Source organism: Panthera pardus, unplaced genomic scaffold, assembly GCF_024362965.1.
Source record: "Panthera pardus isolate Hobbes unplaced genomic scaffold, ASM2436296v1 HiC_scaffold_12, whole genome shotgun sequence".
In the NCBI taxonomy this organism is placed as follows: domain Eukaryota; kingdom Metazoa; phylum Chordata; class Mammalia; order Carnivora; family Felidae; genus Panthera; species Panthera pardus.
Window position 1 is genome coordinate 100,460,844 of NW_026526677.1, and position 17,368 is coordinate 100,478,211.

A 17,368-nucleotide genomic window follows, 5' to 3' on the forward strand; every position below is an offset into this window, starting at 1 on the left:
CAGCCACAGAACGTGTCTCACAGGGTTTAGTTATAAGGAACTTAACATTTATTCCAGAACATTCTGATAACAATTTGCAGAAACTGGTGGTGCTGGGATCTGTATTCAGATCCAGCACTCTCCATTTTCTTGTCTGACCTCATACTGTTGGACTGTTCTCCTAGGAATTTTACTGAATACTTCAGTCCTGGGACTCCCAGTTTTCTTTCCCCAAAAGAATGGAAAGCAAATGATTTCAAAACAAGACATTTTTTTTTCCTCAATGCCATTCTAACACAAGAGGAGCTGATCTCAATGCTTGTTTTTTATGAGTCATCTAATTACAGCCAACACTGTTGTAGATTGGGTTCCATTACAGTTAATTTCAAGAACATGTATTTTCTTTGGTTATGTAAAACTGTGGTATTGCCTATTTCTTTAAATAAACCCCCTTAACTAATTTTCAGGTTGGGGATGTTTATATATTTCTGTTGTGATGGTAATGTTTCACAGTTGAATTTGTGGAATAAAAAGCCTTCCGATCCCTACAGCACCATTGTTCCAGCAATAGGCAGTATAACAAAATTTCACGGCAACAACACAAAAAACATGGGTTTTGCATGATTGTGTTTAACATTTATGCAGTCTCTGAATGCATCTATAGGGTAGCATATTCAGTGTATTTACACATAGAAATAAATGTCTTATTTCAAGACCATTTGTCTACTGTGTTTAGATTTTAAAATAGTCACCATATAAAGTAGGTTTGACCTTAGCTGACAGCTGACAAGGACAGGATTTCCTTGGGTGTATTTAAAAAATGTCACTTCTAGGTCTTTGTCTTTGGGCAGAGCGAGGGTCCCTAACTCAGGCCAGCTTCTTAACCAAAAGAAGATGTCTTGGCAAAACACCTCTGATTTCTTTTTGATTTACTTTTTAATTATTTCTATAGGCTCATAATGTTATAAGACAGACACACTATTTTCGCTGTGATTAAGACAGGACTAGGACATGATGACAGACTCTATTTTCTTTTCATTATGAAGAACAGTATGTTTTGTGCATGGTTTTCCTTTTGGGGAAAGGCAGATAGCATTAAAGAGGAGCTTGTGAGGCACAAACATGTGTCAGTCCAGAATATGTACAGTAAGGACTCTGGTCAAAGCCATATGGCTCCATCCAGAGACTGTCCTTGTGGACCATTCATCTGTCTTGTCCAATTTGTCTGCTATCATAGTATCTTTTCTCCCCCAGACTGGTACCCAAGCTAGGCAAGGCAAATGGCTAACAGAATCTGACAGTATATGACATAGTGTCCTTCTTCCAAAAAGCGTTAAGACTTTCGTGCCATTTAATTAAAAAAAAAAAAAATTACAAGGTTATTCATTTTCCAGGCAGCAGACGTCTTAGAGACTTTAGTAGCCAATTTATTTGTGTTTCCGTTCCGGATTTTGAGATTTGAGAAAAATAGAGCCCTCTTTGCAATTGGAATTGTGCTGGGGAATTAAACATTTTATTAAGTTTGTTACAATTATTGAAGATAAAGAACTCTCGGGCTGAGTGCTTTGGAATTACCTTTGAACACACCTGGTCTCGACCAGAATGTCCTCACGTGAGATGCCTTCTCGTGTCCCCTTCCTCCAAGCACCTGGAAGAAACAGGAATTTCCCGAGTAATTGCTTCTTCCTTGCATTCTTCCCATGCCTCCTGGCACACAGATGTCTTCTGTTCCCCCGGCTCAAAGCAGTTTTATGTGGTCAGAAAGAATCTATGACTCAATTTCTTTCAGACCACTCCTCTGCCCTCAGAGCTGAAAGTGATCGCCTTGCCCTGTCCCATACTTTGGCATCACATGAAGGGCTTTGGCGATGGTCGGCATTCCCTCCATCTGTAGGATCGGCCTGAAGATTCTGATGATTCAGTTCCGCAGATCCCTGCCCACCCCTTCTCCTTGTCTGTGGCGCCTGGGTTGAGGAACCCTATTGTTTCTGGCTTTCCAGCAGGCTCCATCAGCACCAGCAACAAGAGTGTGTACACGGAGTTCGCTCTTGGCTGGAGCAGTGAAATCATCACCATCCAACTCGCCATTCTCCCTCGATATTGTTTGCCAGTTAGTTTGTAGCCTCCTGACCATGAATGTTTTATGAACTTGGCTTGTAGGTGCCTCTATCATGATGGAACCCGTGGTGATTACATGGCATTTGATTATCAGAAAAGGAAAATTGATTTGCTTTGCTTTTTTTAAGGATATGCTAGCTACTAGGTAGAACATCAAGCATCAATTTATTTTAGGTGCTATATGGGTTACAAACTCTGGCCTTGGAGTAAGACTGACCAGAATTTGTATCCTGGCTTTGCCTGTTATATTCAGGTCAAGTTTCTTAACTTCTGTGATTTTTAATTTCTTTATCTGTAAATGGATATGATGGTAATAGGCGTTTGTGAATTAAATGCTTAGTTAACTTCAAGTGTTTCTTACTCTGCCTAGCCTCTAAGTGCTCAGTAAATGTTAGTAATTATTATTAAATCGTATTTTTGAAGGAATTGGTCTATTAATCTTGCATTCTCTCTCTCCCTATGGTGGTTTTGACTCTTTTCTCTCACCCTCACCCTGTTAACGTGCAAAAGATACAGTGTTAATTCTTGCAGGCACATCCACAGGGTTTATGGAGAAGACTTAGCTGCTAGGTGTTGTTTTATTTCATTGCAACAGAACCTCGATGCTGAGGCCCCGCCTGCACGCAGATGTCTACTCGAGCGCCCGTCTGATTCATAGGTTATATTCTCAGAGAACATCAGTGAGTTAGGGACCCCGTAACTCAACTTTGTGTGAGACAAAGGACCCTAAAGCTGCAGGGGAAAGCCCTGGAAACCGTCTGAGCTAGGCTTTTGCCCCCAAACACTGCCACATCTCAGTCTGCTACAAAATGACAGTTGTCTGCTCTTTGTGGTGTGAAGCGTGGAGAAGGCCCGTTCTGTTGCGGTTTCTCAGAATCCGATAAGGAAGGTTGTTTGAAGGAGCGGTGGCCGGCTCGTCTAGCGTCTCGTAGTCCAGTCCCGTGTCGGCATTCTGGGGGGCGTGTTCCGTGTCGGGTGTGGTAGGCGCTGTGGCCGCACAGCTCAGGCAGACCCTGGCTCTGTCCTCGCATCATGCTGGGAGCCCTTCTGATGACATCTCAGGTGCCGGCCTCTGATTAAACGTGTCTGGTGATAATGATGCTATTTCACAGGACGCGGATCATTCCCTTTTCACAGTTACATGGTTTTCAGGCCTGGAGGGGGACTGAGGAGTTCATCCTACCTGGTTGCTCCTGGACTTAACTTCTTTGCAAGCGAACTCCTACTCAGAACACTAACCTGAACGGTGGATATAACATCAGCCGTACTGCACGTGTGGCCCTGCTCACCTGACGGCCCTTCTCGCTCCCCTGAGAGGCCCCCTCCTCAGATCCCTAAGACCCTGGCCCAGGAGTTTGGATCAAGTCTCACAATTAGAAAGATGTGTCCCAAAGTGAACTTGCTACTTCCTGATTATCTTGATCCAGCCCCCTGGAGCAGCATGGTGTCAATCCACTTTGTTTTCTTTATAAAAGCCCTTCCCATACTTGAGGGACACCCTGTACACCCCTGGCTGCTGCACACATACCTTCTGTTCTCCAGGGTAGATCAACCCCGTAGCCTTTCACCTGTCTTCAGGGGCCATGTTCTCAGACTTTGAGTCCAGAAATTGAGTTTTCATTTCTTCTCCTGGCCTCGAAATTTCCTTTAACTCTCTTTGGTGAATTTGACCTTGGTTTTTAATTCCCCTTCCTCATCCTTTACTTTAGCGCCCCCACCCCTCCACTCCCCAGGCCAAATACTTTCAACCCCTTAGAGAAAACTGTTTATTATCAAGTTTCAAAAAGAAGGAAGGTGTTCGAGACCCGGTCCTCTCAGATGGAATTGCGCTGGCAGTCTCCACTAATTCCCATTTGAGGACCCAGCCCATCCAGCAGCTCTCTCTCCAGAGAGTCATCCAGACACCCGTCAGTGCTGCAGGGTAGGGCCTGAGCGGAGCATCCCTGTTAGCGTTCTGTGGGCAGATCGAGTTTCAGGGCCCACGGCCATTCACACTGCCGGGGTCGGGGTCGGGGTCGGGGTCGGGGTCCTGCACGGGGCAGATTGAGCCGGCTGCAGGGACCCCTCACTGGGCTGGCGCACACCAGCACTAAGAAGCGCTTCGGTCTCCTTGCCTGTCCAAGGGAGGGATCCAGGGATGGGGCCGTTTTTAACATTAAACTAGAGCACTTTGGCAGCTGGAAAAGTTGATGTGTGTGCCCTCTGATCTGAGGCCCTGTCTTCTTTCCACTCATTTGAATCGACTGTCCCGTGGTTTATTGTGGAAGTAGGTTTGGGGCATTGATTGCCTTTGTCTTCACCCTCTGTCCATATTTTCTGTAGAATGGTGTGTTCAAATCTAGCTTGAATTGAATTTCACGAGCTATGTAGGAAGTAGGAGTTGATGATAATATCTGGCTTTCTGCATTTTGTCATGTTTTACCATCTGTGCAACACATGGAAAGTGAGATTTCTGTTCCTTTGCACGCTGGATATTCTGGAGGGCACACGTGATAAAAACTCTGGTCTCTTAGGTATTTTCACTGTCACCAAGAAGCCTTAACCTGGGACCCGTAGACTTCAGAGAAACCCGTGGCATGATTTGGGGGCTCCTTGAACAGACCGAAATTACGTGCAATTTTTGTGTGTATAAATTCTTGTTCGCATTTTTCTGGGGAATTTCCAAGGCATCTGAAATCAAATAGTGATGAAGGATGGCTGAATACAGATTTCAGGATCCCGAAATGAGCTAGCTACATCTTCAAAGCAAGGCTGATTATATTGGTGTCGATTTCTTTTGTTTTTAAGGAAACTACCTTGGAAATCCTGTCTTAAAGCAAGCCTGTAACTGAACGTCTTTCTGACTCGGTCATCTGGTAGAGGACTCACCTTTCATGCACCACACACTGTGTGGAAACTGAAAGAAGACAGAAGAGTGCCATCTAGAGGCCCTAACCATAACTTCACCGCTTTCGAATCCGGCACAGGCCTCCCCACTACCTGGGGGTCTTTGCTTGTAGTAACTTTTTAAATTAAGAACATGTTTTCCCTCCCAGGTGATAGCAGATCATAAAGGTGTGTGTCAAAGATATTTATAATCTGTACCATTGCTGCACTTGTGGGGTATAGCCTGGCTCCCCTGGAAACATAATTTTAATACAAGTGTAATGTGGATGGCGTGTACTCTGTTTCCTAGGTTCTTTCCTAAACCTACAGGTTTTAGGGTCTACGCTGCGTTTGACTATATTTTTAATTATAAGGCAAGAACAAGTTGGTGCCTGCTCTAAAATCATTTTGATATAGGGACCTTCCTTTTTGTATTTTCTTTCAAAGTTAGAGTAAATTTAAAATTGAATAAATTGTCTTAATTATTCTCTGTATTCCTTTTAAGATGGTGATTTAGAACAGTGTTTGCCAATGGTGCAGAAACTGTGGGGCTGCAGAGTTGAATTCACTCCGGAAAAATACGTCAAACAGAATTAATATCCACATGAAGGGTGGTCGAGAGCATATCTGTTTAGTCCCAGCCCTGCCGTTACTCTGCAGTGTTGAGCACGTTCCCGTGTTTCCTCTTTTATAAAGGGGGCTAATAATAGAAGCTAATTTAGGACTGTTGTGAAGATTCAATGAAATAAAGTTGGTAAGCACAGTGACTTGTATACAGAAAGTCTTAAAATCAGCACCGATTTGTCCTTGCTCTTACCACCGGCCAGTTTTATCTTCGGGACCGCTGTAATGAAATGGAAACAGACAGTTTTGAGACCTATATCTTACAGGGAATTTCACAGGTTTTTTTTTTTTTTTTAAGTATCTTTTTTGTAATTGAAGTGTCACTAACATACAATACCGTAGCAGTTTCAGGAGTACAACATAGTGATTCAGCATTTGTGTGCATTACCAGTGACCACAAGAAATCTAGCTGCCTACCATCTGTGACCCTGTGAAGTTGCTACGCTATGTTTTTGAAGTTTTTATTTATTTAAGTAATCTTCACACCCAGCATGGGGCTCGAACTCCCAACCCCAAGATTAAGAGTCGCTCGCTCTTCTTCTGACTGAGCCAGCCAGGTGCCCCTAAAGTTGTAACACTATCATTACCTATACTCCCAATGCTGCATATTGCTTCTTTGCTTCCTACTTATTTTATAACTGGAAATTTGTACCTTTCATCCCCCTTCCTCTATTTTATCCACCTCCTCACCCCCCTCCCCAGAACTATAGTTTTAAAAAGCATTTTCACGAACATAATCTTGTTTGATTAGGATTTCCGTAAATATTCATATACTCCATAGCTATTGATTCAGCTCCTTTTAGGTATGAAAACCATCTCTGCTCTTGGGGGTTTGATACTGGAAACATCGCTAAGAAAGACCTGGGCCTTACACTGTGGTCGGGGTAGCTGGACAACAAAGAAGTAAATAAGATGGTTTCGGAAGAAGTCATTTGTGTGGAGGGAATTAGTGTGGTGGGCTAGAGTGACCGGAGGCCCACTTTAGACTGAGTTGGTGGCCAGGGAAGAACTCTCTGAGCAAGGGGCATTTAAGTTCTCTCCTGAGTGGCAAGGAGCCAGCGGTGTGAAGGTCCAAGGAAGCAGCAAGTGCAAAGGCTACCGTGGGGAGTGTGCTAAGCACGGGCACGGCCCAGAGAGATTGCCGGTGCCGCTGGAGCTCCGTGAGCAGAGGGAGTGTGGCAGAATGTGAGGCCAGGGGCAGAGATGGTGGCCTCTGGGTCCAGGACTTTGGACTTCATTCTCTGGTTGTGGGAAGAGACTGGAAAGTTGTAGGCGAGGTCGTGCTAGCTCAGATTTATGTCTTAGACACAGGCCCTTTGCTTCTCCCTGGAGACCAAATTGTCAGGGAGCAAGGGTGGAAGTGGAAAGACCAGCTAGGAGACTTTTGCAGGAGTCTAAGCAAGAGACGATGGTAGCCTGGACGAGGATGTTGAATGAATGGCTCAGGAGCTCGGGTCCCGTCCACAGCCATGCGCAGTCCAGAGGCAGCATGGCGCATGGTTAAAGGGCGCCAGCCGAAGGAAGCATCGGACTGTCAGCTTTGGGATCTGACTCACTGTGTGATCTCGGCCACGTGTCTTGACTTCTCCGTGCCTGTGTTTTACCATCTCTAAAACGGCAGTGACGATAGTGCCTTCCTGCTTAGGACTGCTGTGGGGATGAGGTGAGAGAAGAGGAGTTGTTCCAGGCTCCAGAGACCGTGTGTTAGTACTGCTCTTCTTATCGTCGCCGCCGTCTTCGACACAAGCACTACTCCCGCGTCGTCCTCAATACCCCCAGCTTGCAGATGACAAAACTTAGAGGGTGGTTTTGAAATCAGAATATAGGTTCCTTGATCGTGAGTCCATTGCACTTTCTGTAACATAATATGTAGTATGAGCCATCCAAGAAAATACTCATCTGAATCTCCGTAGTCCCGAGCCCAGTTGTGTGCCCTTGTGAGTGTTTAGGTAAACATCGAGAAGATGATAAGTAAGGCAAGCAACAGAGTCCCTCTGTGGGGTAGGGAGTGTCCTGTGCCTCTCCTCCGACACCTTGGACCACTGGAAATTTGGATTTTGAGGCTGGAAGAGCGCTCTGGACACCACGCCAGAAGCATTAGTATGCACGTAGTAATATATATAGGAAGGTAGAACTAAATGTTTTGAGAACTTCGTAAGATACTGTATCTCTTTAGAGGACACTCCATTATTCATTAATTGTGTTAAGTGGGGCTGTACATCATATAAACAAATGAAACTCATGGATTATCCCTAGACTGTCTGGTCAGACTTTTAACGAAGGTATTAACCCCACTGCCTCTTTCCTCCGCCTCTTCCTGCCTTTGCCCAGTCCCTTGTGGAGTAAGTGGTGAGGTAAGGAGCAAGAGAGACAAATTGGAAGCAAGGAGCCGGAAAATCCATCTGCTTGCCTCGCCTCGAGCTCCTCGGCTGCATGGGTACCTCCCTTGTTGAGACTGAACAAGGGACTGAACAAGGGACTGAGCTCTTCTTGTCTGTTGCAGAGTGTGAGCACCTGATCCGCCACATGCTGGTGTTAGACCCCAGTAAACGCCTCTCGATGGAGCAGATCTGCAAGCACAAGTGGATGAAGCTAGGGGACGCCGATCCCAACTTTGACAGGGTGAGCTGGGTGCTGCTTGCCTCAGGAAGCTCCCCTTAGAGCTCCAGCCGTCCCTGTTGCCTGAGATCGTAATCAGGCCAGGACCCAAAAAGATGGGTGCTGGGAACAGACTGTTGTGTGTTACTCAAGCAGCAAGGGATGCATGCCAGCAAGAGGGAATTTTTAACCAGCTGAGTTGCTGGAGAAGAGTGATACCAGTCCCTCCTGCTTGTCCCCAAATCATAGTCCCTCCTTGGCTGTCGAAACAGCCCACATTTCTTGCTGCTCATCTACCGTGGGGTATCTCCTTCCTCTTGTCTTTGTGTGTTCGGTTCGGTGGCTTCTGTAGCATACCTTTATTTAAACCATTATGGCCATCCCAAAGGACCTCAGGAAAATGGAGATCTTGTCTGCCTGCAGCTGAGTATCTAGGACTTGCTTGCTCAGGGTTGTCTGAGGCCAAAAATATCCCAAGCTAGGGGGCATGGAACAGCCTGTTTATTATATACGGTATGCCATCTTGACATGGTGAATTGGGGCTTTGATAGCTTGCCTTTTTTTAATGTTACAGTTAATAGCTGAATGCCAGCAATTAAAGGAAGAAAGACAGATTGATCCCCTGAATGAGGAAGTCCTCTTGGCCATGGAGGACATGGGACTGGACAAAGAACGGACACTCCAGGTATCTCTAAAGGAGTGGAGAACAAAGTAAAGTGTAGCCGCTTTCCCTCTGTCCTGCCCTTTCCACGTTTTCTCCTTCCTGGGAACTTTAGTCTGTTTGTTTTCTTCCTGTTCTTCCTCTGCCCCTCAGGGAGCCTTGACCAGGAGATGCTTGGTCTTCTCCTGTACCATTGAAAGGGTTTTGGTTACTGACATGCCATTTCACCAGGGTTTTCTACTCTTTTCCCTTCTCTCTTGTTAGTCATTAAGATCGGATGCCTACGATCACTATAGTGCAATCTACAGCCTGCTATGTGATCGACATAAGAGACACAAAACCCTGCGTGTCGGAGCGCCTCCTAGCTTGCCCCGTGCCATGGCCTTTCAAGCACCAGTCAATGTCCAGGTGGGCAATAACTCCAGTGACCTGATTCAGGACAAGTAACACGGGGGAGGAGGGATGGGTACCCACTGCTCACTAAGTCTAAGAGAGTTACCTGTTCTTCCTTACCGCCATCCCCTCCCGTCTGTCATCTCTTCCTTGTCAAGCAGAGGTCAGAACCTTTCTTTGACAGAGAGGATGGAAAGATATTCCAGTACTCAGGATGGGCAACAAGAGTTACTTTTTTTTTTTTTTTTAAGAAACAGTCAATCATTGAGAGAGACTATTTTCTCTAAAGAATGCTTCCTTGTTGTAGCTCCTAAGGGCAGAAGAGCCAAAGACTCAGAGGTAGAAACATAGACTTAAGCAATCAAGAATCCTTTGAAAGACCATTGTTGTTTCCCTCTAGCACTTGAGGTAAGGGTATATACATATGTACCACTTTCCAGGCGGAGCAGGCCGGTGCCACCATGAACATCAGCGTTCCCCAGGTGCAGCTAATCAACCCTGAGAACCAGATTGTGGAGGCGAGTAGTGACCGCTGATGGGTGTCAGCCCAAACCATTTTCTTCCCCATATTTTTGCTGCTTTTCCTGGCTTCTTATTTAGAATTACCTTTCATTTCTTTTCTTTTTTTTTTTTTTTAATTAAAAAAATTTGTGGGGTGGGGGGGGTGCGGTGCGTGTGGGTGGCTCAGTTGGTTAAGCATCTGACTCTTGGTTTTGGCTCAGGTCACAATCTCACAGCCCCACATCGGGCTCCACACTGACAGTGCAGAACCTACTTGGGATTCTCTCTCTCCCTTTCTTTGCCCCTCCCTGCATGCTCGCGCTCTCTCTCTCTCTCTCTCTCTCTCTCTCTCTCTCTCTGTCCCTCCCTCCCTCAAAATAAATAAATAAGCTTAAAAAAATTTTTTAATTAATTATTTGTTTTGAGTTGCTTTTGATTTCTGATTTGATTGTATTTCTTTCCACCACAGCCGGATGGGACATTGAACTTGGACAGTGATGAGGGTGAAGAGCCCTCCCCTGAAGCGTTGGTCCGCTATTTGTCAATGAGGAGGCACACAGTGGGTGTGGCTGACCCACGGTGAGTATCTGGCCAACAGCCCTGACTCTGAGTTCCTATCATGGTTCCTTTTTCCTGCTTTATTGTGTTTCCCAGATGAGATCGAATCCAGTGGCCACGACATGTGTGTACCCAGTTCAGTGTCCCTGGTAGATACGTGGTAGGCCGATGGCCGCCATCATGTCAGTTAATCACAATACTTTGGTGAAGAGCATGGTAGCATCTTGGCTCACAGATGGCTGTGAGTCATCGCAGTCATCACATTGACTTGGCTCTAAGTCAAATAAAAGTACCCCTTAAAATTCATCTGAGTTTGACGTCTTTCAGAGATGTTGTTTACTACATGTTCTAATGTAAAACTCAACTAGGAAGGGATGACTAATGATATGGCGTAATTTATGTAAGTTAAGAATTAAACTAAGTGAACAAGAATCCAAAACCGTACCAAATAAGTACCAGTTTCCCAAAACATTTTCCCCAAACAGTCCCTTAGCATGATGCCCTCACAAGGGGAAATGTACCAAAGGCTGGCTCTGTCTGTGTTTGTTCTGCATTTGAAGACTTTCAACATTAAAAATAGCCTTACCTCTTTTCTGGATATTTCCTCTACTCTGTTGGGAAGAGGAGGTTAGAGCAAGAGTTCTCTTGAGAGTTCAATTAGGGGCAAAGCTAGTGTTCTTATGAATTCCTTTTTCCTCTGAGCGATTTCCAAAAAAGCCTCCCGAGGCCTGCTGATTGCTTGCTTTACGTTTCTCATTCTCGGCCTGTGATCAAACAGGCAACAGGGGAACATTCTGGCTCCGAAGACTGTCAGCTGCAGAGGGGTGGAGTCCTGTGTCACTCTGTCAGTGGAAAGATCTCTTATTTGAAAGCATGCTGTAAACCTCACTGTTGGAGCATGAGAGCCCTGCACATCCACTACTTATCTGTCCCATCAGGCGCTGACAGGAGTGATTACATTCTTTCCCTGGTGAATCAGTTGCTACTTCGGGAAGCCATTGTTTCGGTGGATGGTCTGTGTCCTCCAGAAACTTGCTGTTCACCTCCAGGCTTTGAAAACCCGAACTGGACCGGTGCCACTATTTCCTCTTGGCTCAAAGCTGTTGGTTGTACATGAGAGGTCAATGACGAATAGCAAGCCCCGGTCCCAAACAGTAGAATGGCAGAGAGCCAGATTCCATACACTAGGCTTCTCCTTGCTTTGGGGCCTTAGAAGTACAAATTGAGGAGGAAAGGAGACAAGTAAAATATGTTGTGCTGAACTTAGTAGTTTCATCAGTTTGGGGATCCGAGTAAGAGCATTAACCCACCTCCTCTGTCATCCTGTTTCCTTCCAGCACGGAAGTTATGGAAGACCTACAGAAGCTCCTGCCTGGTTTTCCTGGAGTCAACCCTCAGGCCCCATTCCTGCAGGTGGCCACTAACATGAACTTCATGCACAACCTGCTGCCCATGCAAAACTTGCAACCAACTGGACAGCTTGAGTACAAGGTACCTGGATGTGGGAGAGGACTTGCCCCGTGGAGAAACACATTTGAGCGTCCTCTGAGAGCCTTTGAGGGACCTCGCCCAGGATTTAAGGGTATCCTTATAGCGAAGGCTGATTTCTCTTGCACAGCAGCTTGGGTGACAGGGAGGATCGGTCTGTACATACTTGAAGGATCCCCTCATTTCAGTGGGCCAGAGTACTGGTCTTTTCTCCCTCCCCCTTTCCCCTCTCACCGCTCTGTCCTGCCCACTTGTACTTGCGACAGGAGCAGTCCCTCTTACAGCCTCCCACCCTACAGCTGCTGAATGGAATGGGCCCCCTCGGCCGGAGGGCATCGGATGGAGGAGCCAACATCCAACTACATGCCCAGCAGCTGCTGAAGCGCCCACGGGGACCCTCCCCGCTTGTCACCATGACACCAGTGAGTAGCGGCACAGGGCCCGACCGACTTTCTCAGAGACTTTTGATAAAGAAGTTGCGGGCCTACGGCTGGGAACCCAAGGTCACCAACCTAAATATTGGAATGTCCTCTTCCTCTAACGTCTGATGCTCAGCGTATTCCCATTTTCTTCAGGCTTGTAGGATTTTCCAGACTTAACGTGTGGCGAACTCCTTTACTTAACCAAACAGTCGCTACACTGAAGCCTGTTTCCTCAGTGGGCCCCTTACAGGCCCCCCCCCCACCCACCCACCCACCTTGAGTGCTGCCACAGCCTCGCAGGCCACAGTGAGTCGCAGTGGCCTGACTTACACAGCCCTCACCCCGTAACTCCTCCCTGCCAGAGGGCGGCGCCTAACAGCTTTCTCTGGAATGCACTGCCCTTTACACTGGCTTGCAAGATTATCTTGGCACCAGCCCTCTCTCCTTGATTAACACTACTTCACATTTTCGGTACAACCTGGATTAGTCGATTATTTGGCTTCCATAAACTCTAACCTAGTCAGTTGGCATCTCTCAGTCCCATCTTTTTTATTTTATATGTATATATAGAGATACACGCATGCACACATAATGGTAACCTGCGAAGATTCTTTTCCTTCCCTGGGTTCTGGTTATTTTCCTGTCGTAGGTAAACTCACTCTTTCATTCATTCGTTCAGTCCTACAGCACCCCATGATTGGGTGCTAATTACATCCATAGCCCTTACTAGGTTTTTAGGGCTGTGCTTCTCAACATACCTCTTGTTGAGGACCTTTTTCCCCCTTCAGTCCATCATGGGATTAATACCTTTGTAAAATACAAAGAAGTGAATAATCAGAGAAATAACAATTTTAAAACATACAACATACAAGGCTAGATTGTCAACAGACAGAATTGCTCTGTTAAATTGCTATAAAGGTTTCTAAAAGCTTGCTCTTTATTTCTGTACTAACTTTACCATGGATTGGTAACAAAACACTTTGTGGACCAACACGGGTCCGTGGGCCACACTTCCAGGAACAGGGCTATCGGGAAAAGGAAGGATCAACATATGTGAAGTGCCAGAATAATAGTAAAAAGCCATGTGTCATTAAGTGCCAGAGTGAGTGTTGTGGACTAGGCGGTGGCAGAGGCATTCAGGGAAGGACAAGAACAATGTAGGTTATGAAGGATCGGGAACAGCTCTGTGGGAGGTAGAGTGACATACTCTGTCCACTGTAACTTTTTGCCAAGGTCACTAACAAACTTTTGTTGATAGATCTGGTGGGCATTTTTAATCTTTATCTCTTTGGATCTTCCAATCGTATTAGTCACTGCTGACCATTTTTTTCTCTTTAAAATACTGTCTTCTTTTGGCTTCTGTGATACTACATTCTCATTTTCCTCCTGCCTCTCCTTTTCCGGTTCCTTTTTCTGCTGGTTCCTTGAAGTCCGTGAAACCCACATTTTATCTTAGGCCCTCTTTCCATCTCATTTTACACACTCTCTCTGGATGATCTTGTCCACTCGCATAATCTCAGTTACCGAGTGATTCTTCAGCTCAGAACCCTCTTCTCTTCTGCTTTCTCCACTTCGCACAGCTGACTGCCTCCGGCAGAGATTTAGTTGGCTATCCCAGAAGTCCTCACAATTTTAATTCGACATGTCCTCAAATGACTGCGTGTAACCTGTTTCTCCTCCTGGGTGACCGTGACTGGCACTGTTGTTCTCCTGGTTACACAAGCTAGAAACGTGGGATCTGTCTTAACTCTTCCCTCTCCCTCATCCCTGTCTCAAGTCAATTATCCAGCACCTTACTTCCGTCCTCCACCGCTGCTTCCGGAAGCTGCTGTCATCCTTTGCCGAGATTGACACAGTGGCCTCCTAACTAGCTTCCTTGCCTCCGGTCTTGTCCCCTAATCCCCACCACCAGCCCTTCTTACAATGCAACTCGAGCAAGCTAGCTTTCTAGAGTACAGATTTTATTAACATCATGTCCCTGCCTGAAATCCTTTAGTGATTCACCGCTGCCGCTCCTCAAAATATACTTCTTAATGTGGTATTCAAGGCCATTTATAACTGACCACCGTATCCCTCTCCTGCCTCATCCATGGCCACTTCCTGCCTAACCCTGTTCTCTCCAGCCTCAAGGAACTATAGTAAGGGATCTGAACACCCTAGCAGTATTTAAACATTGGAATTACTCCCAAAGTTTTTGTTTTGTTTTATCGTGATCGTCCATTAAGAAAAAAAAAAAAGGAAAGCTCTTTCGTGATAATGGAAGTATGACATTTTGCTCTAGTGCCTGAAGTATGGTGATTATGAGAGGCACCAGGCCGTGAGGAGCTATGAAGGATGTTCAGCACTCCCATCCTCACGTAGATGAGGACGTCGCAATCACGCGTGCATCGTGGTGGTTCTCAATGCACGTGTGTGTTTGGGTGGGTGACAGCTATTTTCAAGCATTGAATCACAACTGCACAATCCCATGTGTACTAAAATGTGCTGTCAAAAAAACCATCACGCTTTTCTGGCACTAGAGACATCTGAACACTGGTGATAACATTAATAGGAAACAACAGGTCAGTGCCTAGACATTCCAGGTAAACAAGCTTCTACTGTATTTTCAGGTCCTCAGACACCTGCAGGCCTGCTCTTTTCTCTCAGCCTAGAAACCCCGAAGGCTGTGACCCTTTTCCTCCATGCGCGGCCAGCTCCTGTCTACCCTTCAGGTCTCAGATGAAGTGTTACATCCCCCCGAGATGCCGTTAGAGGACTTGGGCGTGCTATTCTGTAATTATCTGTTTACTTGTCTCTGTCCTCCACTGGACTGTAAAATGAGGGCAAGAACTGTATTTGTGAATTCACATTTTATCCTGGAACATAGTAGGCATTCAGCTCTTTGTTGGATGAATAAATGAATGAATGAAGATGACTCAGAGGAAGAAATCCAAATTAAAACCACCCGAGCGAGGTAAAAATGGAACGCTAGAAGGGCCTGTCAAAGTCCTGTATAACCCAGGGGTCCTGGGAAAGTTTCGTAAATAAGAAAGTGAACAGAAAGGCCTGTCCCACGTCCGGTTTCTAGAATAAGAGCTCCTACGGAAGAAGCGCCACCTTGAGCTTTTCCTTCCTGTCTCTCTCCAGGCAGCGCCGGCAGTTACCCCTGTGGACGAGGAGAGCTCAGATGGGGAGCCAGACCAGGAAGCTGTGCAGAGGTAATGTGACATCTGGCAGTGCTCGCAGAGCGTCCTTGGGCAGGCTCCCCCTGCAACCAACGAAAGGTCGCTTCAACATTTGTGTGGTCTCTTTGCTCAAGCCAGATGGCATGTTCCTCCCCACATGGAAGTAACAGAAGACTACCCAGAAAATGTCATTTCTGTAAGCACCACTGGAAGTCCCCTAAGTGACAGCAATAACCATAAGAACTTTTTCTCTCCTCCCTCCTTCCTTACTTGCCCCCTGCCTTCATATTTGCAACTCCGATAGTATTCACCAGGCGCAAAGCCTGCTCCTACCTGCCAAGAACTGTTTACTGAAAAGGAATTGGCGATCTGGGATGACAGTGATCCTAGCTAGTCTGGCCATGGACCTCTGGCATGGACTCTTCCTTTCCAGGAGAATGAATGCCTCTCGTACTGTTTGCCGTGTGCTTCTTCCATCCCCTTGTACCAACAAAGAGATAATGACAAAAGAATATGGGATTCGGGCCAGGGACAGATGCAGATATCCATTGTTTGCAGAACCTTGTTGAGAGATGCCTAACTCGCAGAGAACGGCAGTGACCATCAGGCATGCTGTACTGTTCACTTTACCTCAGCCCCCGTTAGCCGTGGTCTGCAGCCCCGTGCATGCCCCCCCACCCCCCCACCCCCCGTGGGAATTGTCTTTCTTATTTCCCGGGAAGGGCCGGGGCGGCGGTGGGGGCGGTTTGGACCAGAATCCAGCATGTATTTTCCCAGAAACACAGGTGTCCTTCAAGATTATATGTTTTTCCCTTGAGGGAAGTTGAAATAAAATGGTTTTCATGGGCTCTCGGGGAAACTTTGGGTGTCTTTATCAAATGGGTACGAAACCGCTGATGGCTTTCTCTTGGGCCAGTTGACATACCGCTAATTACTCTATAGTCCGTTAACTGTTTTTAGCTTAAATGGGCAAAGTAGTTAAGAATGAAGCAAGACCACTTTTTAAGAACCTGACGGTTGCTGGCCAGTACTCTCTTCTTACCCCCAGCAGCTCTGTATGTGAGAGCTGCTGTTCAAAAAGAAGCTGGTCCCATTTGGAAAGAAGAGTGGAGAACAGGGTGTTGGCAGGCGGGTCAGCCAGTAGAAGAAAAATTGTGGTAACCTTTTTTTTTCTTTTCTTTTTTCCCCTCTTGATGCTGTCATTTCTATAGTTTGCTGATGGGCCCTGCTGGTGTCCTGGAAAAAAAAAAAAAAAAACTAGGAAACTTCCTGCCTTTCTACCGTAATTAATTAGATAGTTGCGTATCACTTTATCTTCTTTGTCTTGGATTTTACTTCCTCCGGCTCCACCTTCTTTTTTCTCGAGACCAACATTTGAAGGGTATTTAGATGGGGTACGTCAGCCCGTCAGTGCTGATGTAATGGGGAGGGATAATGCTTCTTCTGTGCACACCCAGGAAGAGCAGCAGTGACAGGAGGAAGCCGTCAGCTAGATGAAGGGGGGCCCATAGCTTATGTTTGCTATTGACTAAGTAGTGGATCCAATAGATCATTAGAATAAAAGTCATTAGCTTGTCAATTCCTAAGCTTTTGAAACTTGAGTTTTTCTCGCCTTGCCTTTTTTTCCCCTAAAACCAATTCTGAACATTTCGTGTGGTTTCATTTCTTCATCCTCTAGAGAATGTGGTTCCCTCGGGACGATGTCTGTGTTTCTTCTCTGATGATTGACTTACAGTCATGGGGCAGGAGGGAAGGGGGGTCTTGAAAGCGCTCAGCCACAGTTGGAAGGACTTACAAGTGAGGACAGTCTCAAAACCCAGGGGCCATTGGGATCTAAAGACTCCATGGAGCCCTTCTGAATATCTCTCTTGGCTCATCTCTAGGAATAACTCTTAGGGCTCCTTTCCTCCAACTTGGATTTTGGAAATTTGGAGGGCAAAGAGGAATAAAATTAACAAGTGGGAAACAAATCCTTCTTTCAAATGGCATGCAGTAAG

General features: G+C 46.1%; 1 protein-coding gene across 9 annotated transcripts in view; it reads left to right on the forward strand.

Moving 5' to 3' along the window:
- Nucleotides 1-17,368, forward strand: part of SIK3 (SIK family kinase 3) — a 241,093-nt gene that overhangs the window by 200,097 nt on the left and 23,628 nt on the right. For 5 of the 9 annotated variants that reach the window (XM_053900446.1, XM_053900447.1, XM_053900449.1 and 2 more), the window contains exons 7-14: nt 8,090-8,208; nt 8,759-8,869; nt 9,110-9,253; nt 9,679-9,756; nt 10,209-10,318; nt 11,635-11,788; nt 12,052-12,207; nt 15,334-15,404. In XM_053900446.1, the coding sequence (XP_053756421.1) occupies nt 8,090-8,208; nt 8,759-8,869; nt 9,110-9,253; nt 9,679-9,756; nt 10,209-10,318; nt 11,635-11,788; nt 12,052-12,207; nt 15,334-15,404 (943 nt within the window). Of the gene's footprint in view, nt 1-4,884; nt 5,726-8,089; nt 8,209-8,758; nt 8,870-9,109; nt 9,254-9,678; nt 9,757-10,208; nt 10,319-11,634; nt 11,789-12,051; nt 12,208-15,333; nt 15,405-17,368 lie in introns of those variants that run through there. The other 4 variants (XM_053900451.1, XM_053900453.1, XM_053900454.1 and 1 more) reach the window with 4 other exon arrangements.